The sequence below is a fragment of the Sphaerodactylus townsendi genome, linkage group LG10 (assembly GCF_021028975.2).
Source record: "Sphaerodactylus townsendi isolate TG3544 linkage group LG10, MPM_Stown_v2.3, whole genome shotgun sequence".
NCBI classification, from domain to species: Eukaryota; Metazoa; Chordata; class Lepidosauria; order Squamata; family Sphaerodactylidae; genus Sphaerodactylus; species Sphaerodactylus townsendi.
Genome location: NC_059434.1, coordinates 21,009,883 through 21,034,967, shown reverse-complemented (window position 1 = coordinate 21,034,967; position 25,085 = coordinate 21,009,883). Strand labels below are relative to the sequence as shown.

Genomic DNA, 25,085 nt, shown 5'->3' with positions numbered 1-25,085 from the left:
ATGTTTCCCGCTGCCCTGCACCAAAAATAACCATATTAACAAACGGTGTCCAAAGCAGTCAGCTGAAGGCAATATGGCTCACCTCCACCCAGCTCCTAAGGCGACACTACTATCACGGTGAACAGTAACGCTGGAATCGTTAAGGGTCAATTTTTCTATCGCGCTTTTCAGATTGTTGTATTCCGACTGGTCTACTGGATACATGCCTGTCAAGAAATAAAGAATTAAGACTGATATAGGCAGCTAATCCATATCCTCATACACTGATTCAACAATTCAGAGCCCATTTTTCAACCAGATGTCTTTTTTTCTTCAACTGCACTTATACATCTGACATTAAAAAATCAGTTTTCAGAAGCCAGTGGAGCAGCTGCTGCTTCCAGGATAGTCTGCTGCCAATCTAAAAGTTACTGTTTTTTATTTATGTATTGAAGAAGAAGAGTTTGGATTTATACCTCCTCTCTTTCTCTCCTAAAAGAAGATTCAAGGGGGCTTACAAACTCCTTTCCTTTCCTCACCCCACAAGAGACACCTTGTGAGGTAGGTGGGGCTGAGAGTTCTGAACAAACTGTGTGTGACGATCTTGCCCTTGGATTGGGTGGTGAAATCCGGCAATCGTTTGTGGATTCTTTTCCCATCCAGCACTCCAGCCTGCTAAGTTTCACAAACTTTTGTTTCAAGTGAAAATAACAAAATCTTAGTACAGTTCTCTTAGCAAAATAAGTTCCTTTTAAATTTCATTTTCCTCTCTCCCAGGAGCACCTGGTAGAGAGATGCTTCCTAGTCAAACCCCTGAGATGGAATCCCCTAATCCTTTGTTTTCACCTTCCCAGGAAAACTCTGTTCCGGCCACAAGGTAATTTAGGCCTTTGAAGTGTACCCTTTGCATAGGCTTTCCTGTTCTCCATCCAGGAGATCAAAGATCCTTTTCACAGTCAGGTGTGACTTCCCTGTTTCAGCCATAGAATCTTTTCATCACACTGTGACTAACCCAGCAGGAATGTAAGAGTGTGGAAGCAAATCTGGTCCACCAGATAAGCCTCTGCCACTCATGTGGAGGAGAATGGAATCAAACCCGGTTCTCCAGATTAGTGTCTACCTGCTCTTAACTACACCACACTAGCTCTTTGAGTATATGTGACTGGCCCAAGGTCACCCACCAAGCAGCCATGGTGGAATGTGGGTTCAAAACTGGGTTTCCCAGATCCTAGTCCAACACTCTAACTACCACACCCCGCTGGATCTCTTTTCTGAACAAAGGAATTTCAAAAGAATCCAAAGTTAAATTGATGAATTAGAATTTATTAACAAGTTCAAGACCTGAGAATCCTTACTCATGATAGGTATAAATATTTTGCATATCCCTCCATGACTTTCTATTGTACCCGCTTATTGTGCACTAGACTTTGCCTCTTACCTTAACAAATAGAAATAGGGTAGCCCCTAGGATGTTCCTGGAGCGAACTGATTACTTCTCGTGATTTTAGTTCCATTTTAAACTGGAAGCTCTTGTAACATCTCCCCCTACCCAGGAATGACTTCCTGTTTTGAACATAAAACGCATCAAGCAAAAAGATGTACACTTCTACACGTCTGATGAAATGAATTCTGACTCATGCAAGATTGTGCTAGAATAAATGCTACAAGTATTTAAGGTGCCACTGGACTGATCTTTTATTTAGCTCATGAAAAATACTGTGGACTTGAAATGGTGTGACTTTAGTCTTTTTTCCCCTGCTTTTTTCCCCTGCAAAGCTAATTTGGGTTGATTTATACCACCCTATAGGGTTGTCTCCAAAACTCCACACCACTCCACCAGCCGATTTAGGGTGGCTGAGTGAGACTTCCCCAACTCACAACCCCTCTCCCCCAGTCATGGTCCTGAAGGTAAAGTGGACACCTGCAGAAGATAAATCAATGAAAACCACCCTCCCCTCCTCTGCCAATGAAAATTATATTCTAGCTGGAGAACTGTCTATTTTGAATATAACTCACACTTGCTAACAGTACTATATGGATGCCTACGGATCCAGTACCATACGGATGCCGAGCCATGAAAACAGTTGCTTGTGCGAGGCATGGCTGACAGTCACCACGGGCAATGAGCTAACCACTCTATTCAGGATCCCATCAGCAGCCAAACAGGAGGGGGAGGGGAGAGGTGGCATGCAAGGGAGGGGAGGGAAGGGGGCTCGGCATCTGGACATGGCCCACCCACCCTAGCGGAGGGAGAGGGAGGGGTGGCATGCAAGGGAGGGAAGGGGGGTGGGCCTCCAGCTAGAATAAGGTACAGAAAATCAACACCTGTAAGCAAATAGGACCCATTCCCCCGGGCGTTCTTTTTAGTAGTGTCCGTTCTTCTAATCCTAGGAGCTGTGTGGCTTTTAGTGCTGGGGCGGCTTGTACCTGCCACTCACACGGTCAGGAGTTTGAGCCCCCTGTGGGTCAGATATCCTGTAGCTGGCCTCCATGGCTCAACCTCCAGCCATCCATCCATTTCCCTTTGGTCGTAAAATGAGTACCCCCAGCACAGGGTCGGAACCCGCGCTCGGCGAGTCAGCAAACGCCCCTTTAGGAGGCCCAGGCGGCTCCACTCCTTCCTGGGCAGACCTCCCTCCCCCCCGCTGCAGAGACTGTCACTGCGGCTTCACCCGGACGGGGAGAGAAGAAAGCTGCCTCCCACCACTTCGAGAAGAAAGGCCCCACCCCCCCCAGAGAAGAAAGGCCCACCACCCCTAAGAGAAAAAGGGCCTGTACTCGGGAGAGAGAGGGAAGAAATGGCCTCCTGCGACTGGCCACCTGCCACTCTTAGGGCAGAGAGTGCTGCCTCTAGGGGAAGAGAAGAAAGTGGCCTCCAAGGCCACCGCTTCTGCCCTCCCCCAAAGTGAGAAAAGCTAGCACTAGCCGCTCCAAAAAAATCCCTAAAACAGCTCAGCCTCCTGGAGCTGGCAACGTAGGGGAATTTTGACAGGTCAAGAAGGGAGGGGGGCTGAGCTGCAACAGCGTGGAAGTGAAACCAGCCGGGCAGCAACAGAAGCAGCAGAGTTATCAAACAACAGCCCTGCCTCCCCCCCCCTAGGAGAGAAAAAAAGCTGCCTCCTGCTAGCTCCCCCTCCATTCACTTACAGAGGCTGGGGAGAGAGAAGGAAGTGGAATCCCCCCCCCCCCCAGGAAAAGTGGCTCCATGGAATTTTCTTCAAAATGGGGCCTAAATACTCTTTTGAGTCTCAAAAGGTTCCTTAATTCTGACCTAGCACATACAGCTAGAAAAAGAATAGCTTAAAAAGCAATGGCAAACTATCCCACAAAAGATGCTTGCCTATGAAATCACTGCTTGCAGCGGTACCCCAGGGTCGGACAGGACTGAAGGGGAAACTTTACCTTTTCTTCTAATCCTCATAAGTGTCTGAGCCCCCCCCCCTCCCGGCCATTGGCCTTCCCCGGCCCCTCTGAAGGAGTAGGCGCGTGACTCCCACCTGGTAAAGACCATTACTTCATGTGGACTGAAACCTGGGCAGTGGCTCCCACCACAGCATGCAAATAGAGAGTGTCTCCTATTTGGGCTTCCGTAATCTCTTTCATTCCAGCAATCAGATAGCCCACCTGGCCCGCATATCTAAATAAAATTGGCATCATGTGGAAATATGTATAATATGAAGAAGAGCAAGCACCTTACTCCTTAACTGGCATCTTTCCTGTCATGCATGCGATTCCAGGGCTGTGGCACCTATTTTTTTTATGAAACTGCTTCTCTTTTTTGCAGACAACTCAAGGGGAGCATAAGGTTATTGGCTGAAATGTTTCCGACAACAGGCAGTGACTCAAAGCCCTAACACAACAGCAAGCACAAAAGCACAACTCAGGTGCGAATAGTTAGTTCTATCAACTGGACTTAGCTCTAGTATGTTTGTCCTCCATGTTAAAGGAAAGACAATGTCTGAAAGAAAAGCTGTGCAAGTTTTATTGTTAGGATATTCTGACACAGTAAGCCTGTGAGTTTGCTTGTAGGTTTCTGTGTCGACCTGCAAACATCTTTTTCACTGGTCTAGCTAACACACAGTTTTAAGTCTTGAGGGGAATAACTTATGAATCAAAGGCTTTAAAACCAGGATAAATCTCAGAACAAACAAAACAGAGTTTCCAGCAGCTGTTCTTTGGGATTCTTAGAGGTGTCTAAGATCTTTCAGAGAAAATGAAGGTTTAATAAAGTCATGTGAAGTTCGTGTAATTTTGTCGAGGTATTTCAGGTCTGAATTGTGGTGAGACTATATTTTCTGAAAAGGCTTGTGGGAGAATTTTCCAAAACTGCATTTTTTCACTAAACACAAGCTGCAGTCTGTCTCAGAAAAAGATGTTAGTAAGGTCACATATTCTTTTGCCAAAGAACTCAGCATGATGGACCTTCTTTGTTGTAGAATGTTCTGCCTGGGTCCTAGTTTCTACCTAGCCCTGCTCTCTGCAACTGTTTGAAAATAAAAATACAATGGACTATAAATTCTCTTGTGTCAAAGTGCCATGTCCAATAATGCGCTAAATAATGGATTTGACTAAGGCAGTGCGTAAAAATGAGTGATAATTCTCATATTCATTCAGAATTATATTCTAATGAGGAAGCATACAATTTTCTCCATGGCTGCGCCTCAACTGATCTTGCTAACATCTTTATCTTAGACAGAATATAGGTAAGAGAAGGGATAACATGTATGTTTATTATTTGTAATTTTCAATTACATATGTTAATGTTTTCTGTATTTAAGTCTAGTAGCACCTTAAGAGGGAAACAGATTTTAGAGGGGGTATAAGCTTTTGAGAATCAAATCTTTGTCAACTTCCCAAAAATCTTGATGGTCTTTAAAGTGCTACCGGACTGTAATCTAGCTTTTTTACTGAAAACCATCATGGCTAACTTCTGAAACTGGTTTTTTGTATAATTGTGATCCTTGTTATTCTTGAACGGATTAAATAAACTAATGGTTTTAAATAAAGTTCTTAAAAGAGAATACATTGATCATTGACTGGGGAAAAAAGTTTTTAACGAGACCTGGAATAAACAAACTCCTGAGCTTCCTTCAGCCGAAAGGCTGATACCCTTACTGAACTATATCACTGAAGAGACTGATCGTTCTTCATACCACCTTCTGGTTGAGTGGTCAATGTGTTGCTTCAACAAGGTTAAAGAGCATTTTGGTTTCTGTGTGCCTGATTTAAGTTGGGAATTAACTCTGTTAACAAAGCAACCTTGCCAAGTGGCAGTCTCAGAAGACAAGCCACTTTGGATAAGACTCTGGAGAGGTAACTGTCTGGGCTCGGCTGCAGTGCCTGGACTTACCCCACTGAGTCCCGCACCATGAGAGGGCAGAAGGTATATAAGGGAGTGGGAAAGGGCGAGTCTGGAGCTGCCGCAGCAGCAGAGAATGTGGGTGATGGTGTGAAGAGACAAGGGAAAGGGACAGCTCAATGGTGGGAAGTGGGAAGGACGGAAGAGGACCCTGAAGCCCAGACCTCCTTTGAGAACCTAGACCCCGGTTCAAGCTGGTCCCCACCCTGTGCAGTAACAGGGTGGTAGTTGTTCACACAAGCTGTAAATACCTCTCCCTGTGAGGCCACAGGGGAGAGACAGAGCCCTGGAAACTCCTCTCCCTATGAAGCAACAAGGGAGAGAGAGAGGGAGGGTGTGAACTCTCAAGCCAGACAGGGGAAGGGAGGCAAGGAGACCTACTAGGAGGAGGGTGGTGTGGGCGAGGGCTGCCCGTACACCCAGCGCTTTGTGGGCACGGTGGTTTCTTGGCCCTTGGGCCAATTGGGAAAGTCATCGTCTGGGGAGACCAACCCCCAGGTTAGGGAGGAGGGAAGGATACACCGCCCAAAGGGCCCGGGCGAGGGGGGAGAATGCCACAGTAACATATCAGTTTCTTTTTTTAAAAGTGAAGGAATACAAACATCTCCACAGGCTCCAATAGGATTGTTATGCCCCCACCAGGAGATTCCCAACTTGGGCCCTTCCCCTGGTGCCATTCAGCTGGCCAGCAGGTGTCTTACCAATGGTGAACTGAGGCCAGGCCTCCATGTCGCCGGCAACACACTGACATCACCTCTAGTGCTCACCAGAAGTGATGTCGTTGTGTTGCCATGATATGGGGAAGCTCTGGAATTTGGGCAAAAACTCTATGGTGAAAACGGCTACCAAAGAGTTTTTGCCCAGACTCCAGAGCATCCCCACATCACTGGAGACCTGATGTCACTTCTGGTGAATATCAGAAGTGACGTCAACACGTCATTGACAACTTGAAGGCTAGCATGTTCTCCCCAACACCCTCTCCCTTGCCAGTTGCTGGGGGTACCTGGCAATCTTAGACCCCAAAAAGTCTTTTTTTGAAGAAGAAATTAACCTTACAATTTATAGGTTGGTTGTTCTCTGGGTGTCAAAATTCCTACTTCATTAACTTCATAAGTCTTTTTTGTGTAAACTGATGTTATCTTATGGCCCTTGTGGACCTCCCCGCCAAACAGCGCTATGTTAGCGATGACCCCTCGGTAATGGTCAAAGGTAGAATCGAACACCAGAGCCTTCAGCGGATCACGAGTGCTAGCACTGGGCCTGTTGTAGATGCAGAAAACAAATCTCAGTCGGAGGATCGCAAAGCAAAATCTCAGCATTACCTATCCCAAACTAGATGCATATTCTCAAAGGGCTCCTGTGTCTAGGGACCCAATTGCTAGACCAAAATAGTAATTAAAAAAGCATATAAAAGATGAAATTCACACATATAGGCTGTAGAACACTGTGGAACTGAGAGCCAGTGTGGCACAATGCAGAGCAGGGGTGGCCAACCTATGGTGCTCTGGATGTTCATGGACGACAATTCCCATCAGCCCCTGCCAGCATGGCCAATTGGCCATGGGAATGATGAGAATTGTAGTCCATGAACATCTGGAGCACCATAGGTTGGTCACCCCTGGCAATCTGGGACAAGGAATAAGAAGGCCCACATCCAGATGCCCACTCACTTGCAAGGCTCACTGGGTGGTCTTGGACCAGTCACATGGTCTCAGTCTAACTTACCTAGCAGGGATGTTGTGAAAAAATAGGGGAGGAAGAATCCTGTATGAGCTTCTTAGAAGGAGAGCAGGACAGAAAATGTGTTTAAATGACCATAGTTCTCCACACACTGATTGTTAATCACATTTAGATTACCAAAAAATAATTTTGAAAATAATGTTCTGCAAATTAAGGGTATTATTTATAGACTTCGGGTGATAACATGTAATCAGGATGAAGTAGAAAACTGGATATAAAACAAGTTATCCAAGCAGTATAAAATACCGTATATACTCGTGTATAAGTCGACCCGCATATAAGTCGAGGCACCTAATTTTACCACAAAAAACTGGGAAAACTTATTGACTCGCGTATAAGTCGAGGGTGGGAAATGCAGCAGCTGTTGGTAAATTTCAAAAATAAAAATAGATACCAATAAAATTACATCAATTGAGCCATCAGTAGGTTAAATGTTTTTGAATATTTATTTCAAAGAAAAACAGTAAACTGGCTCTGTAAATGGAAAAGAGGGTCAACAAGAACAATATGGTATCAACAATAACTTCAAAAGTACAAAAACCTTAGCTCAACCAGCAACCAAGCTAAAACACAAGAGTTAAAATCCTTCAAAACTGGATTCCTCATCATCATCTGTATGGCTAAATGTAACCCAACTTAGATTTTAAGAGGGAAATTATCAGAAATGGAAAATCTACTATTAGCTTCTATTGTAAACAATGGGGGATGGGGCACCCCCTTTGGGGGTCAATAACTTTGGATCCCCTGACCCAAACTTCACCAAACCTGGCTGGTATTAAAAAGAGACTCTCCTGATGAGACCAGCCAGGTTTGGTGAAGTTTGGTTCAGAGGGTCCAAAGTTATGGACCCTCAAAAGGGTAGCCCCATCTACTAATAGCTCCCATTGAAAACAATGGGGAATGGGGGCACCTCCTTTGGGGGTCCATAACTTTGGACCCCCTAAGCCAAACTTTACCAAACTTGGCTGGTATCATCAGGAGTGTTTTCTGAGGGTACCCTGAAAGTTTGGTGCCGCTAGCACTGCCCCCCCCCCCTGCTGGCCGGCAAAGTAAAAACACAAAAAAAATTTTAATGACCCGCATATACGTCGAGGGGAGCTTTTTCAGCATTAAAAATGTGCTGAAAAATTTGACTTATACATGAGTATATACGGTAGACAAGAAAACAAAACTTACGGGGGAATCCTTTCAATAATTGCTTGAAGTATTCCGTCAATATTTGTTCCAAGTTTAGCAGAAATCTAAAAAAAAAAATGTTAACAGTGAAAGTTGACCTGATTTCAGAGGATGCTAGGGAAATACAAAGGCCACATTCAAAAATTTAGGCTTAATTAAAACATCCAATTTGAAAATCTTAGCTATGCATATTAAATTGAATACATTATTCAGACTTACAGATGGTTAAGCAAGCACTGAATATCATCTCTAAGAGATTACTGCATATGTTTTAACCATCTTTCTACACTAAACAAAAAGCAGGATTTCATCCAAATGACTAGCATTCTCCTTGGCAAATCAGAGAGAACGTGCATAGAAAACGAAGTACAGAACACTGTGCATTGGAGTTGACATAATACTTGAGCACATGTAGAATAAACACTGGCTTCCGCCCACATAACCAGACATGCCACTTTATGCTAGAATCCCTTACCAGAACAATCAGCTTTCTTAGAGACAAATCTTGGACTCAGCCCCCTGACAACCAAGTCACTGGTGCTGCTGGAGATGGTCATACCAACCACTCATTAAGGAATTTGCAAACTAGCACAATCTGACTCACATTAACTTCAGAAGCTGTGGGCTAGAATTTCTACTCCACATTTCTGGCAAGGTACTGGGAATGCAGCCATTTCTTAAGCATAGAATTGATTCACTTTGCTCGATTAAGATGAGACTTACGGCCCAATCGGGGGGAAGGGGGGCGGGGTCAGCAAAGCACCTCTCAGATGTGGGTGCGGGGCCACACCAATGGATTTGTTCCATCCACCAGCGTAAGGGGGACCTGCCGAGAGGGCACAGATACCAGTCTCCAGGAGCCCACAGTTCCACAGTGGCAAAACCTAGATGTAAGCTATGCTGGCGTCTAAGTGGACACTGGAAAGCATGAGGTAATAAGTGGAGAGCCGGCCGGGGCGTTCCTTGCTTCCACCCAGAAACCAGGCCCAGCCAGGACCTTGGACATTCAGGTCACCTAGCTCTGTTTTTGGCCCCTTCCGCACACGCAAAATAATGCGTTTTCAAACCACTTTCACAACTGTTTGCAAGTGGATTTTGCTATTCCGCACAGCTTTAAAGAGCACTGAAAGCAGTTTGAAAGTGCATTATTTTGCATGTATGGAATGAGCCTTTGTTTTTTCCCCATACTGCCTGGAAGCCCTTTGGAGGCAGCAGAGTGGCAGCATCACCTCTGGGTGCTGGGGGCTTGTGGATTCAGCTGTAAGAATGTACAGGATGGATCCCAGTTCTTTTTGGTCACTCAAAAGATTGTGCTGGGAATCCTGGGAGGTGTGGGGGGGCGGTGGGGAGTGCACGGAACAGGGTTGCAAAAAGGAGGGGGACTGAGCGAGAAAACCTGGTTGAATCAAATTCCTCATTTTTTTATTATAAAAACAGCCTATGCAATTTTCATATAAAACAGCCTTCTCTTCTAGCTCTGTTGTTTGTTTGTTTTAAAATCACCTTACCCTAATACAGTCTTCTTTGGGAATATCAAACACTTTTTCAATCTGTTTTTCAACCCTCTCAGGATCGGCATTCTTTAGATCAATCTGTAAAACAATCTTACTGTTATGTGAGTTTGTCTACCAGAACAGCACACCAGGACAGAGAAGTGAGTTTTGAAACTGCCATCAAAATGACAGGACAGCCACACACACGCCAGCAATTAGAAAAATCTTTTTCACCATCTTTTACCAGCAATTTGGAAAATGCCTCCAATCTTCAAAAATAAGCCCAACTCGCTTTTGCAGCCAAAGAACAGGATATTTATTTATTTACCAAGAGAAACCTCAAGCCTTAGACATAATATCCAGGCCCAATGGTGTTAGACTCAAGTCAAAGATATACTAGGCTGCAGTGCTTCGGAGTTCATTGATGTAATATGAAGTTTCATAAGCATTACCTTATTTATTACAGGAATTATGGAGAGCTGCGCTTCGAAAGCAAGGTAAAAGTTTGCCACGGTTTGAGCTTGAATGCCCTAGGAAGACATTAAATATCGAACATCTTGAGCTTCTGAGCATATTTTTCAAAATACGGTAAAAACAGAGGACAAAAGGAAACTTGTTCATATGACAATACATGGTGTAATTTCTGCCATTTTACAGACAAGTAGTCCTATTTAGAATGCAAATGATAGACATTGAAAAATTAAGCATACAAAAAGACACTGGCAGGGAAGAACTGTGATATGTGGCCAGGGATATACTGCCCAGAGGGAAATATGGGGTCAAATGTCCCCAGGTTGCAGCCATTTAGTCACGTGGGGGGGGGGAATTGCCCCCCACACCGCTCCTTCTTCCCTTCAGGTCCATACACTAACTTCAAGACCTGCTGCAAAAAAAACACTGTTTAGTTGTGGTAGGGGAGGGCGGCCGCCCACGGTGGGTGGAGTGGGGGGGCAGAAAACTCAGATTTTGCATTGGGCTACATTTTCCCTAGATATGCCTCTGTATGTGGCCCTCAGGGCAAATCACAAAAACTTGCCTATGGCTAACCAAGAAACTGGTATCTCATAATTACAATGCAGGCACAAGCTGAGGAAGAGAAATAAATAGACTTTTCCAGCAACTAGCTTTCAGTTCTGGAAAAACTGCGACTGCCCTCAACCTAGGCCACCTGGGCCAAAGATACTGGAATCCTACATATTAACTGAGCTATTATTGTGTCCAAAAAGAAATTTAAAACTTATGCATTTTATGTGCTCTTCTCAGTTCTGCAATAATCTTAATTTTAATATGCTACCAGTCTAAATGCAACAAGCTTCACAGTACATTTAAATTTTGAAACTGAATTACACACTTTTCAGCCATTTTGGATTTCAGTACCTTGTATGTGTGGTTGTAAGCAACGCCCAGCAAAACTTACATTCTTGTAAATTCGCAGGAATTCCATGCAGAGTAACGCAACTGTACTCAATTAGTTCCAATTGCAATAACTCTACATAGAACTGCAGTGTTAAGAACCTATAATTTATGTATGTATGTATGTATTAATTAATTAATTAATTAATTAATTAATTAATTAATTATTGGGTTTTTTATACCGCCCTACCCTTGAAGGGCTCTGGGCGGTGAACAACATAAAACACGTAGATACAATAACCCTTAAGTACATTAAAACAATTTAAAACGCAGCAATCAGTAACAAACAATGACCGCAATAACCCTCATTAAAAACCTCCCAAAAGGGGGAAGAAAACGGGACCCATAGATGGTGAGGGACCCAGCAAGATAAAGAAGAAGAAGAGGAGTGCTAAATGTGTCAGATTGGATCGTACAGCCACTTCCCCCTTTGTTTTCCTTTGGTGGAGAAAGATTTCCTCCAATGGAGAAAGGTTTTTTCAGACTTGGGAGATCCAAGATCTAACCCCTAAGTCTGGCAGGAAAAGATCAGCCTCTCAAGACCAGCATAATTTCATAAAATTTCTGATTCACAATGAAATGCCTGCAGCGCACTCCAAATTGAACCTTTTCCCCTGCAACTTGTGTAGAATGACAAGCCAATCTTATCCTGAACCAATTATCTCTTTCTGCACTAGCAAAACTCCACGTTTCTCCGAGAGTAGAAACCACCAACGAAACCCCTTCTTCTGCGTATATGAAACTGCAAAAGAAAGTATTTAAGATGCCTACCTCGTTCGCATCCACAACAAGCAAGACACCTTGACAAGCAGACAATGATCGTGCTACTTCGTAGCTAAAATCTACATGGCCCTGCATAAATGTGGAAAAAAAAGAAACTTGTGATGCACAGATTCAACATGACTTACGGTAATATAGTCATCTGCAGTGCAGAACCCACCAACAACTTTCATGGTGCCTGCTTTCATGGCTTGGTCTTAGGGACTCTGTTCCCACAGCAAAGTGATAATCCCAGTCTTCTCTCACCTCAATGAAACAGGAAGCATTTTAGACAAACCTAGGAGACATCACCTTTGCGTCTGCAGGAAGCTCCCAGGTAACGTCATTGCAGGGAGATGCTCAGCCTCAACCCCGCCTTCATTGTAGAATTAGCAGCAGCACGTAATGGCTGCCATTTTGTGATAGAGCCCCCTCCCTGTTCTCACATTTAAAAGCCCCCTCCCTGTTCTCACAGGCTCAACACATCTGGGCAGCTCTGGTTTAATACGGCAGCACCAAGGCCTGACCATCAACTGGATGGTCAAGGACCTTGAACTAAACCCCACACATGCATGACGATTGACCATTGCTAACATACTGTAACAGGGCAGCCAGGCACGAAAGAAAACCAGAACTAGCTAAGAGCCATTGCTTCAGTTCAGTAGGGCTAGGATACAGGCCGACTCCCATTATTTAAGCAAAGCTGATGAGGAACTTACAGGCGTGTCGATGAGATTTAAAAGGTAATTTGTTCCTTCCTGCTTATAAAAAAGAGAGGCAGTCTGAGCTTTGACGGTGATCCCTCTTTCTCGCTCCACTTGCAACTTATCCAGCACTTGTTTATTATGGGCAGTTTTGGCAATCGTTCCTAGAGGGGAGAATGCATTTCAGCCAACAATATAACACTGTTAAGTGAGAAAACTTGGAGAGAGATTGGAAGAATATATAAAAAACAGATGCAAAGGCATACTGCATTGCCCTGGTTACAAAATGTTTTCTACATTTATCAAGACAACTATAGTGTTGTCGGTGATGCGGCTGGCCTCCACACGGGCCAGGGCATTTACGGCTCTGGCCCCGGCCTCTTCCTCCAGCTGTCCGGGCCCTGCGGGACCTCGGGGAGTTCTGCAGGGCCTGTAAGACAAGCTGTTCCGCCGGGCTTTTGGAGTGTCCAGCCGCTAATGGTGCCCCCTTTCTGTGGCCCTTGACATCTGGGCCACTTGTCACCTAACGAGACTCGCCATGCCTCCCTTTTTGGGGGGAAGGGACTTTTTATTATTGGAATGCTGGACGCCACTCTATTTTGTTGAGATTTTTATATAATTCTTGGAACAAAAATTTGTAATTTTTTATTGCTGCTTTTAAACGTTTACTTATTTTATATTGTATCCCTATATGCTGTACACCGCCCAGAGCCCTCCGGGGATGGGGCGGTATAAAAGCCTAATAAAATAAATAAATAAATAAAGTATAGAAAATTTGCAGTCATGTAAAAGGGCAAGTTTGCAGCCCAGTTGCACCTTAAGGATTTCCATATAAAGATTTCCATATAAAAATACTGGGGTGTGTGTGTGTGTGTGTGTGTGTGTGTGTGTGTGACACATCACCTACTACCTGATCCCTTTAAATTGAGATGCCAGGAATTGAACCTGCAGCCAGTTCCCTGTCACTGGAATGTAGCCCCTTTCCATTCCTCTCTGCCCAATACACTGCAATCTCTACAAGATTTATTTATTATTATTTTATTTATTATGTGATTTATAAACCGCCTCACCCCCAAAGGGGGTGGCAGTAATTCATCTGTGCAGCTAATGGCACAGTAAGGAAATACACCAGGCCAAAAACTTGTCAAATCCAGATGGTCATTCCAGGTAAGCAAGCAATAATCAAGGCAAAACAAGCCTAACCTACCTCACCAGACTGTTTTTGTGCAGATATAACAGAAGGAAAACAGTGTTATAAGCTGCCTCAGGTTCCCATGGGAAGGGGGGGAAGTCAGGGTGAGTGTGTAAAAATGCCATCAAGTTGCAGCTGACTTTTGGCAACCGAGTAGGAATTCCAAGGCAAGTGATTAACAGAGATGGTTTCCCATTGCCTTCCTCTGCATTGTGACCCACATGTGCCTAAATATCCATCCTTGCGCCCAGATCCTAACTGGGACGGACCCTGTTCCGCTTCGGAGATCTGACCATTTCCGCTTCCAACGCCATACCGGTCAGGGCAAAAGCAGGATATTAATCTCTAAAGAAGCATAAAGAACTCTGAGTTTATATGAAGTCAAATAAAGCATAGTGGTGCGAAAAATAACATAGCAATCTCATCTCACCTGTTATTTCCAACAGCCTGTCCGCTAGAGTACTTTTGCCATGGTCCACATGAGCAATAATGCTGAAATTTCTAATATTCTCTGCAGGAAACAGGGACATATCTGTGACATCCTGGAACATATACAGGGAAAAAGGTAAACAGTAATTAATAACCTGAATGGAGGCCAAACCCTATATAAAAATTCAATGCTGCGCTGTAAATACATTCATGAAACACAAAAATAGAATTTTATATTTACAGCTCCAAGATGGTATACATTTCGAAGTTGCAGTTCTCCTGTTAACCAAAGGGGAGAGCTGGAGCTTCATATACATTCAGTACCCCAACATAATATCTTATCCCTGTAAACTGTTTAGGTGAACACTTATTTGTGCAAGCTGATCAGTTTTGGATCCCATTCTTAGCCTACAATTCTATACACTGAAAGGCAATTCAGAAAAACACATACAGGATCAGGTTTTATATTTTCTTTCTACAATACTGACAGCAAATTTCCCTGAACTGTAAAGGAGGTCTTTATTGCAGTGACTCACTTCAACAAAAAAAGTATTTCTCTACTGGAGGAAAGCTTCTGAATATCTTTGCTCTTTACCCTGCCCTTGCTCCAAACAGTTTAGGACAGCATACACGATTCTCCTCTCTTGATTTTGAGAGCCAGCGTGGCATAGTAGCTAAGAGCAGTGGACTCTAATCTGGAGAACTGGGTTTGATTCCCTGCTCCCCCACATGAGAGGTGCACTCTTATCTCATGAAGCGGATTTGTTTCTCTGCTCATACACATGAAGCCTGCTGGATGACTTTGGGCTAGTCACAGTTGGCTCAGAAGTCTCTCAGCTTCACTTGCCTCACAGGATGTCTATTGTGGGGAGAGGAAGGAAAAGGAGTTTGTCAGCCGCCCTTACAGCAGAGAAAGGTGGGGTATAAATCCAAACTCCTCTTCTTCCTCTCTGAGGTAGGTGAAACTGAGAGACGACAACTGTCCCAAGATCATCTAGTGCAGAGGTCTGCAACCTGCAACTCTCCAGATGTTCAAGGACTACAAATCCCATCAGCCCCTGCCAGGGGCTGATGGGAATTGTAGTCCATGAATATCTGGAGATCCGCAGGTTGCAGATCCCTGATCTAGTGAGCTTCATAGCTGAGTACAGAATTGAACTCAGATTCTAGACTGACATTCTAATAACTCCACCCAACAAACCAAAGACTCCTCACACAGTAAAAAGGAGTCACTGGATCTTAACCACTATACCAACATATACAAAAAGAAAGGGAAGGACCCTGCCTCAGTGGTATATAAAGTCCCAGATTCTATACCTGGAATCTTCACATTTAAAGGAAAAATCTCATGGTTAGAGAGACTTTCACCTGAGAATAGAAAAAACAGTACAAGAATAGACAGTACAGGAGTAGACAGACCAGTGATTTTGGTTCAAAGGAAGCACACCTGTGAATACCTTGATTATATGATTATATATACATTATATGACCCAACAGGGCTTCTATGTTCATATTCAAGAAGGAAACATGGGCTGATTCCGCATGGGCCAAAAACAGTGGTGTGAAAACGGTGTAAGAGTTTAAAATGGCCCATGCAGAATCAGCCATACACATCTTAAGTCAGCTTTGATTTCCACCTCCATTCTGTTTTGACTTAACAAAATCTACCAGTTTTGTTTACATTAATACAGGCAAACATATCTGCATAAGGAACAGGTTGCAAATAAGCAATCATTAATAGCAATTCAACTGATATATTTCAGGCTGCCACATTTGAAATCAATAGGATTTCTTTCTGAATAAATATGCACAGCACTGGGATGCTACTATGAATCTTGCATTCTTCTTATACGGTCTAAAAATATGAGCTGAGAGAGGAGAAAAGCCCCTGATGGATCATAAACCATATATTGGTAACTGGGAAGTAATAGTAGATATCGTTTGCCTGATCTAATTTAAAGAAAAAAGTTTGAAGCCAGTGGCATTTTTAAGATGAACAAAGTTTTGCTCTTGGTATAAGTGACCCTTGATATGAACATGCATATGAAAGCTTATACCGAATGAAAACTCTGATGGTCTTAAAGGTGCCACTGGACTGCTTCAGACCAACACAGCTTCTCATCCGGATCTGATCTAATCTGATTCCAAATACCACCCAGCTAATCAAGTCCATCAACTTGCTAAGAAAAAAATTAGCTGGTTCTATTAATAATGTTTGTTTCTCAGCTACGTCATCAAAATGAAATGTCCTTCGCAGTTTTTAAATTAACATAAGAGTCCTTCATTATCAGATCAGTGGTCCTACTAGTCGAGCACTCTGCTTTGCCCAGCAGACGAGTTCCGTCGAGAGCCTACAAAGAAGGCACAGCGGCCAAGGTCTTCCTTCAGTGTGGCCTCCTAGCACTGGGTTTCATAAATAGGAAATAGGGTTTAATAAATGGAAAGTGCCATCAAATCACAGATGACTTCTGATGACCCCCCATAGGGTTTTCAAGGCAAGAGACTAACAGAGACGATTTGCCATTGCCTTCTGTTGCCCAACAACTCTGGCATTCCGTGATGGTCTCTTATCTAAGTACCAACTAGGGTTACCCTGTTTAGCTTCTGAGATCTGATGAGATCAGGTTAGCCTGGGCCATCCAGGTTAGGGCTTCAGAGGTTTCCTTCCTCTGAATGTGGATATGTCGACTGACCCATCTTCCACACATCGGTCTAATCCCTTTTAAAAGCATCCAAGGGCACAGCCAACATTCCACTCACCTTGACAGCTTCAGAACCATATTGCCTGACGAATGTGGGACAACGGACAGGACCTTTCTTTGGCCACACAGAAAGATACGACGCTACAGAGGCATGGCGTGAACTCTTCAGCCTGACAAACAGACACCATGTCCTTTCTGTAAGTATTAACATGATTGCAGAGTAGCTGCATGAATTACAATTCAAACTGGGGTGCAGCACACAAAGTTTCCAGAACTATGCAGACTCAGTGACAGATTCATCTTAGGGAACTCTTGTTGATATAAGCAGCCAAAGGAGTCCCTAACACAAACACATTTCCAAATATGGAGCAAAGTCATTCCTTAGGAAAAAAGAGTACTTTTGATAGGTGCCAGAAAGGTCCCGAAATCTCAGAATGCATTTTTTACACCAGAGGTCACTGGTTGATTGAGTCCTGTGGAAACAGAAAGTTTACACTTAAATTTTCAGAAATGTACCTAACCTGTTCTCAAAGTTCTTGCTTCCTTCCCTGTTTCAGCCAAAATACATGTATTTTCTAAAACAGGAACCAGTTTGTCCAAACCATAAGCAACTTGCAGGTAGCAGCAGATAAAAGAAGTATCCAGCAACATCATTACAAAAATGTATTGCAGTGTAAGTTTTCATGAGTCAGAGCTGACTTCATCAGATGTACTGAGTGTACATCTATTAGGCAGAAGTGTTTATATTCTGAGCTGCAGCCAGCAACAGAGGCAACAGTGAGCGAGATACGCTGCAGCTTCGAGTATAAATATACTGTCTTAACAGATTAACATTTCCTGCTTCTGATGAAGACTACTCTGACTCTCCAAAAAACAAGAATAGCTTCGCTGGACCAGTACACTAGCCCACCTGCTCCAGAACCCTCTTTCTCACAGCAGTCAACCAATTACTCTGAACCACAAACAATATATAATCAATAATGCCTTGTCCTGATGTGGCCTCCTAGCATGTTATTCAGAGGTTTACTTACTTGGGTTTTTGGAAGTTCCCATTAGCCTCCATGAATCTATCTAAACCCTTGAAAGTCATCTATGCTCCTGGGCATCACTACGAAGAGCTGGGAACACATTCCACAGTCTAATTTCATGTTGGGTAAGAAGTGAATGGCCATTAGCTTTCGTTTTTACAAAAAAGAGAGAAAAGGTTATTTCAGTTCACTTGCTCCATCCCATGAATCACTTTATCAACTTTTTTTTTCTAAACAGAGAAGGCCCATATTCTTCAACCTTTCCCCATGCAACAGCTCATGCTAGAATATATTTCGTTAGCTTGTAAAACTCCCGAAGACTTCTGTTTTATTTCGCTGCTGCAGACTCTCAGGTCTGCCCATTTAGCTTGATTTGCACGTTGCAGAGAAAGCACTCATGGTGCAGGAAACAAATGGGACATGGGTTTATTTAGGGTCCTCCATCCCCACAGCCCAGCGATTCAGGATATTTCACGTTTCCCTGTTTAAGTTTGCTTTCCCTAAAAATCACACTGAAGAGTCAAGAAGAGCAAGGGCATCCCGCTGGCTCTCTGCAAGCAGAACAAGCGCCATCTCCAACTCCGGCAAGGGGAAGGAGGACTTCTTCAAAGCAGCGAGGCCAGGAGGACATGCCCGGCGAGCTGCCCGTTGCAGGAGCACAGGCAGGGGGACGGAAAGCCGGCTTCACCGGCCGCGAGCCTCCACGAAGGGAAGAAGGGCTCACCTACCACGCCTGAGAAACTCGGGCATCACGTAAGTGGAACTAGCTGAGCAGGGGGAAAGAAACCGGAACGGGAGAGAAAGGAAACGGACACGGGTCCTCTCTGCGCAGTTAACTTGTTGGTAGCGGTCCTCCAGTAACTGAACCTGAGCGCTGCAGGAAATTGGAAGCGAGGATCGAATGCGATTTTTATTGGAATTTTTAGTTATACATATGCCTGCACACAACTCTTAAATAATTATTCAGAAGTGTTTATATAAAAAATCCTTCCTTTATATATGACCAAATAATTAAATCTTCACAGTGTTGTGGGTTTTTTATATAAAAAAAAGATTGTTTTAAATAAAAATCCAAAACAGTCTCTGGGCCGTCTATGGGTGCAGAATTGTGCCTCTCTGGGTCTCTAAACGTCTGTGGTGAAAACCCTCTATACTTTTTTGCATTGGAAGCCAGTGTTTCAGGGAGCCGCAGGTGCTGTGAGTGTGGTAGTGAGACTTTTTTGCATGCTGCTACTTTGCCTGGCCGCCAACCCCTGTCTGCGCCCCCTTCCCCCTTCTCTTCCTCCATAAGAGCATCTTTTCCAGGTAGCTGAAAATGGTCTTTGCAAGCATCTCTTCTCCAACATAGGGATTCTTTAAACCTCTCTTCATGCATTTATTATATTTTGTAGATAATGTGTAGCATAATATAACAAAATAAACAGAACTTGTAGATTGAGATTAAGTATTGCACCAAATTCTATATACAGTCCCTGATTTTCAGTGAGGCGTTTTGCTATTATTAACTGAAAGGAAGCATTAAAAAGTGTCTGCCTAGGAGAATCGCCAGAGACCCAAGAAGCAGTACGGTTTACAGCAGCTGCTCTCTCTTTTTAAAGGCCTGAAATTTCTGTTGAATGCAGATGTTTTTATCGTGCAGATTTTTATTTCTGCATAAAATCGCCAATATAACAACGAATGCCTGGTAACTCCACCACCCATCCTCTTCCCCAGCATAACCCATCAACAGCAACAAAAAACCCAAAGTGAGAGCTGCAAACACAAGCTAAGAATAAAGATTAAGGAAAGAAAAAAGAGAAGGAAGAAAGGGGAAAGTGAGAAGGGTGCACTTTAAATACGGCACAATTGCACGAATGACCAGTTGAATGAAGGACTGTTTGCAGGAGTCCTTCAATCAACAGCCAAAACACTCTATTTGGCAATGGATGTTTATAGAGATCTAATTATTAACTCTGAATCCCCTGAAGGAGGTATCCTTTTTTATAAGTTGATCTCATCAATAACTGTTATGAGGTGCTGTGTAGTTTCTAGGCTGCATGGCCGTGTTCTAGCAGCATTCTCTCCTGACGTTTCACCTGCATCTGTGGCCACAAAACGTCAGGAGAGAATGCTGCTAGAACCTCGGCCATACAACCCGGAAACCAAACAGCACCTCAGTGACGCCAGCTGTGAAAGCCTTCGACAATACGTAATAACTGATATGCTTAAAGCAGTTATATCAGAGGTGGGATCCAGCAGGTTCTCACAGGTTCCCGAGAGTAGGTTACTAATTATTTGTGTGTGCAGAGAGGGGGTTACTAATTGGTGATTTTGCCACGTGATTTTTGCCTTAGTTACGCCCCTCCTCTCAGGAGTAGCGCACAGAACTTGAAGCAGTCTAGCAGGAGGTGCACCAGCGTGCGTGGCAGCCTGCGCCTGCGTGCATTTGTTTCCTGCCCAAGGACCGGCGCAGCGGCTGTGTCCTTGCCACAGCCCCGCCCAGGAATGCCCCTCTCCCGGAATGCCTGGCCACACCCCCATCGTGCCCCTTTCAGCCCCATTGGCGCTATGCCACAGTTTGAATCCCACCACCATGGGAACCTGTTACTAACATTTTTGGATCCCACCACTGAGTTATATCCCCAAGGAATAATAGTAATCTATGTCACAGAGATTGGTTTGATAATGAATGCATTAATATAAATAAACTTATTCTATCGTATTATAGTCTCTGTCACAAGAATAGAGAACAAGCCATCTCTGTTAAACTCCTAGAACTAAAAAACAACCTATGCCACTTTGTGCGGAAGAAACATATAGATTATATAAATCAGGAATGGGAACGTCTGCTACAAGCTATTCTATCAAATGATTCTGGGCCCTTTGTGAACCATAGTAAATAGATCACAACATTCTCTTGCCCCTTTCCCAGCATATATTTCACCTAATGAATGGCATACTCAGAGAGATATTCTATAATGGGTCTACTAATGATACTGATGATCTAATTGTCTTTGATAAGCAAGCAAATTGGCCACCAGTCTCGACACTAGAAGTGCTAAACTTAATAACAGGATTAAAGTCGAGAAAAGCCCCAGGCCCTGCCATGATTCCGCCTGAAGTTCTTAAGATGAATCCAGAATGGTGGACTCACCTTCTAGCAATGTTGACATCCAGATTAACAACTCTGGCAAGATTCCTGAAGCATGGAAAAAAGCAATGGTAGTACCCATATATAAAAAGAGTAACTGCAGTAATCCAGCTATCGATCCATTAGCCTACTGTTAATTATAGGCAAATTATATATCAAACTTCTTGTCAAGCTGGAAACCTGGGTACAGCAAAATAAGATATTGGAACCAGAGCAGGTGGGTTTCTCTAGAAGAAAATTTACACTAGATCATGTTTCAATATTAACTTACTTGGCAAACAAATATGTTTGTTTACCAGCATTCCACCAGACGCTATGTTGCCTTTCTGGATTTGAAAGGCGCTTTTGATTCAGTGTCTAGAAACATATTATGGCAGAAACTAGGAAAATTAAATATTGATACTTAGCTTTTATTCTCAACACAACAGCTTTACTCCCATACCAGCTTTTGGGTCCAATGCTCGAAGGAGGGACATTTGATCAGTAATATACCAATTAATTGTGAAGTAAACCAGGGCTGTGTACTAGCGCCATTGTTATTTAACATCTTTATCCATGATCTTGGCTCAGAGCTTTTGAAAATAGATGGCCACAGTCCAAAATTAGGTACAATACATGTCCTTATACACTGCTATATGCGGATGATGCAGTATTAATATCACACTCTCACGTTGTGAGACCAACAAACTAACCTTGAATTATGAGAAATCCAAAATATTAATTTTTACTAAGAAACCCAAATTTTATAAATGGGAAATAGAGGGGCACTCTATTGAACAAGTGAACCATCTTAAATACTTGGGAGTCTGGCTTAGCTATAATTTGAGATGGTCTATTCATAAGAAACATGCTATTGCAACAGCTAACATTAACATAAATGTAATAACCTGCTTCTTCTACAGCAAGGGTAATCAATTCCTTCCTATATTGTTCGAAATTCAAAGCACCTAGGGAGAAATATTTAGCTCCCATAATTCTGAAATGCACTGGGATGTCAGATAGTCCTGATTTAAGCATGTATGAAATAGTAGCTGATTTCATAACAACAATATCAAGCTCATATGATGTTTAGACACTGTTTGTTTATCCTTTGTTGAGATTTTAGAATTTAATTCTGTATGTAATGTTTTTAATCTAATATGCCAGTAAAGGCTTTCTTCTTCTTCGACATCAAATGATACAAATAATATTATGAAACGACATTTGTTAAGCTTGTAATCAAATTGAGTACATTATATTCATTTTTATCCCACCTTTTCTCTCAACAGCTTAAGGCCCTTTCCGCACATGCAGAATAATCCACTTTCAATGCACTTTGCAGCTGTGCGGAATAGCAAAATCCACTTGCAAACAATTGTGAAAGTGGATTGAAAGTGCATTATTCTGCATGTGCAGAAGGGGCCTCATGGCTCACTTTCATTTCATCCTCACCACAACCCTGGGAGATAGGTTAGTTTCAGTATGACTGGACTCAGCTCACCCAATGAGCTTCCTGCTAGAATATGTATTTGTTTGATTGTTTTATAGCTGGCTTTTCTCAAGGAGGATATGAACTTGGTTCTTCCAGGTGCTTGAACCACTGCACAAGGAGTGTTGTTCTTTTACCCATTAAGGCAACCAATCATTGCTGAGAATATTAAGCAAGCAACATACAGTTAGTTTCAGCTACCCCACCACCCCAGCTATAAGATACATTTTATTGATGTCATGGGAAGTGGCCCCATTTTGTGAAATGTGGATTTGGAATAGCAAAGCAGCATAAGGGACGTGAATTGCAGGCAGTCACCCCCAGCTAGCAGAGATTTTTGGGATGCTCACCCTCTTGCTCAGGGCTTGATCATAAACATTTCCATGGCATAACAATCAGCATCCTGTCATGTGGTTACTGGGCGGAGAAACTCCAATGTGTTTTTTCCCCTGCATGTTTTTGTAAACAGCATACCACCAGTAGAAACCTGTGCCATGTTATAAACAAATGTTAGGCATTTGCTGAGTATTCTGAGAGGTAAACAAGCAATTTAAAGCAGGCACTCTAGCTCCACGCTGCAATAAGGCAAATGCACATTGATTTGGTTTCTGCGATCTTTTGTCAGGCAGGTGCTCCATGTTATACACTGATGGAATATTGAAAGCCACATCACTTCCTGTACGAATCCAAGAGCTGAAGTAATTCTATACATTATTGACAATCAACTAAAATTCTGTTGCCATCGCAGTCATATAACTGGCACTTAGCAGATGGAGGCAGGTGTTCCTTCTGACTGAATGCTGTGATTTTCGTTTCCACAAGACACTGGAATATAGAGCTTTCCTTCCAGTTGGATTGAATTCTCATTGGAAAAAGCAGCATTTGACATACCTCACTAACGCTAATCACCAACAAAATTACCCACAAACATAACCAGATCCAGGCAGAGTACAGGCTGAAACTAAATTGCACTCCAATGTGTCAAATGCAAAAACAAACATTTGTTCTGTAGGAACACCGCTGTATTATTAGCATGCACACTCTGTGGAATCCAGAGTGCACATTGCGGAGATAATCAGTACTGCTTTCAACAGGTATAATTTTATTTTATTTAAGGCAGAAGACAGACTACAGTGCTTGAACATCAACATCCATAATTAACGCACTATCGAGGACAGAATCTGAAAGATTCTCCAAACTGGAATAGTAAGATTATGGAGTCGATGCTTAGAGGCATCCTAGAAAGAAATTACCAGGCCCCTGAAATAAAGTGAGAAGAATTTTCCTGCGTAGCTGATCAAGTCAAACCCAACCATGAATACCAGCTTCCTAAAAAGAAAAAAGAAACCCTGAACTGTTCGTTCCACATTAGTGCAGAATTAAAACTGATAATGCAACAATATTTTTGAGGAACCATTCTTAATTTTATTGCTGATTGGAAAGGAAACCCTTTGCAACTAGATTTTTAATATTTCTACTATGTTCCTAATTTTAGTAAGCTTTTGTTTGCTTCCATTGCAAAGTATATAACATTGCACATAACAAGAACTTGAATTGGCTAGTCTTAGGAACGGGCAGAGAATGGCTGTTTAGCTTTGTTGATATAGATCTCTAAAAGGGGCAATACGCACAGCACATCCCCAAGAGACCTTTGCTCACAACATTAGGAATTTTATTGCACTCTGTTTTGGACAATCTGGACTTTTTTCCTATCTTTTTTGACAAAATAACCCTGAATGACAGGTAAAAAAAACTATCTTCACGTCAAAGACTTGCGATCTTGCACCCTGCTCTGCTAATAGATTGTGGGTTAAAGTCTCACAATCTCCCCCTTTTTTTAAAGAGCAGTCACATCTCATGACACCTATTTCTGTGGCAGGAGGGAATTTACATAAGCATGACCTGCTGCACCAAATGTAACTTTGCATTCCACTATGCTAATGAAATAATATTCAGATGCAATTCAATATTCAGCCTAGCCTTGGTTTTCTATCTTGCATTATTTTTCTGATGTGATTCTCAAGGTGGAATATGTATGAATTTTTAAAATGAGCAATGAAGAACCAAAAGGAGAAAGTAGACAGAGGGCTATTGTATAGGTTTTATTTTTAGCATACTAATAATAATGTTCAGTGGTATAAGAAAATGTTATGTTTCATGAAGGGAGGCTATGCAGAGGAATTTAACCAACAGGTAAAGGTACAAATCTCATCACACCTATGGTTGCAAGGCAAAGCCCAATAAATTGCAGTTGTATTGATGATATCAATGATTGCAGTTATATCAATATTGTGGCCCATCCCACAGATGATTCCCTTCCCTCCAAAAGAAGGAGGGTGGAAGTAGAGTGGGGGAGGTGTGATTGAGCCCAAAAGAACCCCTGCTTGTGCAGTTTCTTGCAAAAGCCAACTCTCTGTTATTATGTAGCGTTTGCTGAGAGCATCGATTTAGAAACAGCTGTCTCCATCACAGGAAGACATTTGGTTTCGAATCTGCCAATATTGCCTCCAGCC

General features: G+C 42.9%; 1 protein-coding gene across 1 annotated transcript in view; it reads right to left on the bottom strand.

Annotated features, from left to right (window-relative positions):
• GUF1 (GTP binding elongation factor GUF1) overlaps positions 1-18,292 on the bottom strand; it is a 29,282-nt gene extending 10,990 nt beyond the window's left edge. The window contains exons 1-11 of the mRNA XM_048509194.1: positions 17,978-18,292; positions 17,005-17,419; positions 14,246-14,357; positions 12,639-12,787; positions 11,932-12,012; positions 10,200-10,277; positions 9,763-9,846; positions 8,255-8,319; positions 6,395-6,598; positions 3,532-3,616; positions 83-243 (exon numbers count right to left, since the gene is read on the bottom strand). Coding sequence (XP_048365151.1) covers positions 83-243; positions 3,532-3,616; positions 6,395-6,598; positions 8,255-8,319; positions 9,763-9,846; positions 10,200-10,277; positions 11,932-12,012; positions 12,639-12,787; positions 14,246-14,357; positions 17,005-17,157 — 1,172 coding nt within the window. The 5' untranslated portion in view covers positions 17,158-17,419; positions 17,978-18,292. The remainder of the gene's footprint in view (positions 1-82; positions 244-3,531; positions 3,617-6,394; positions 6,599-8,254; positions 8,320-9,762; positions 9,847-10,199; positions 10,278-11,931; positions 12,013-12,638; positions 12,788-14,245; positions 14,358-17,004; positions 17,420-17,977) is intronic.
• Between the last annotated feature and the right edge of the window lie 6,793 nt (positions 18,293-25,085).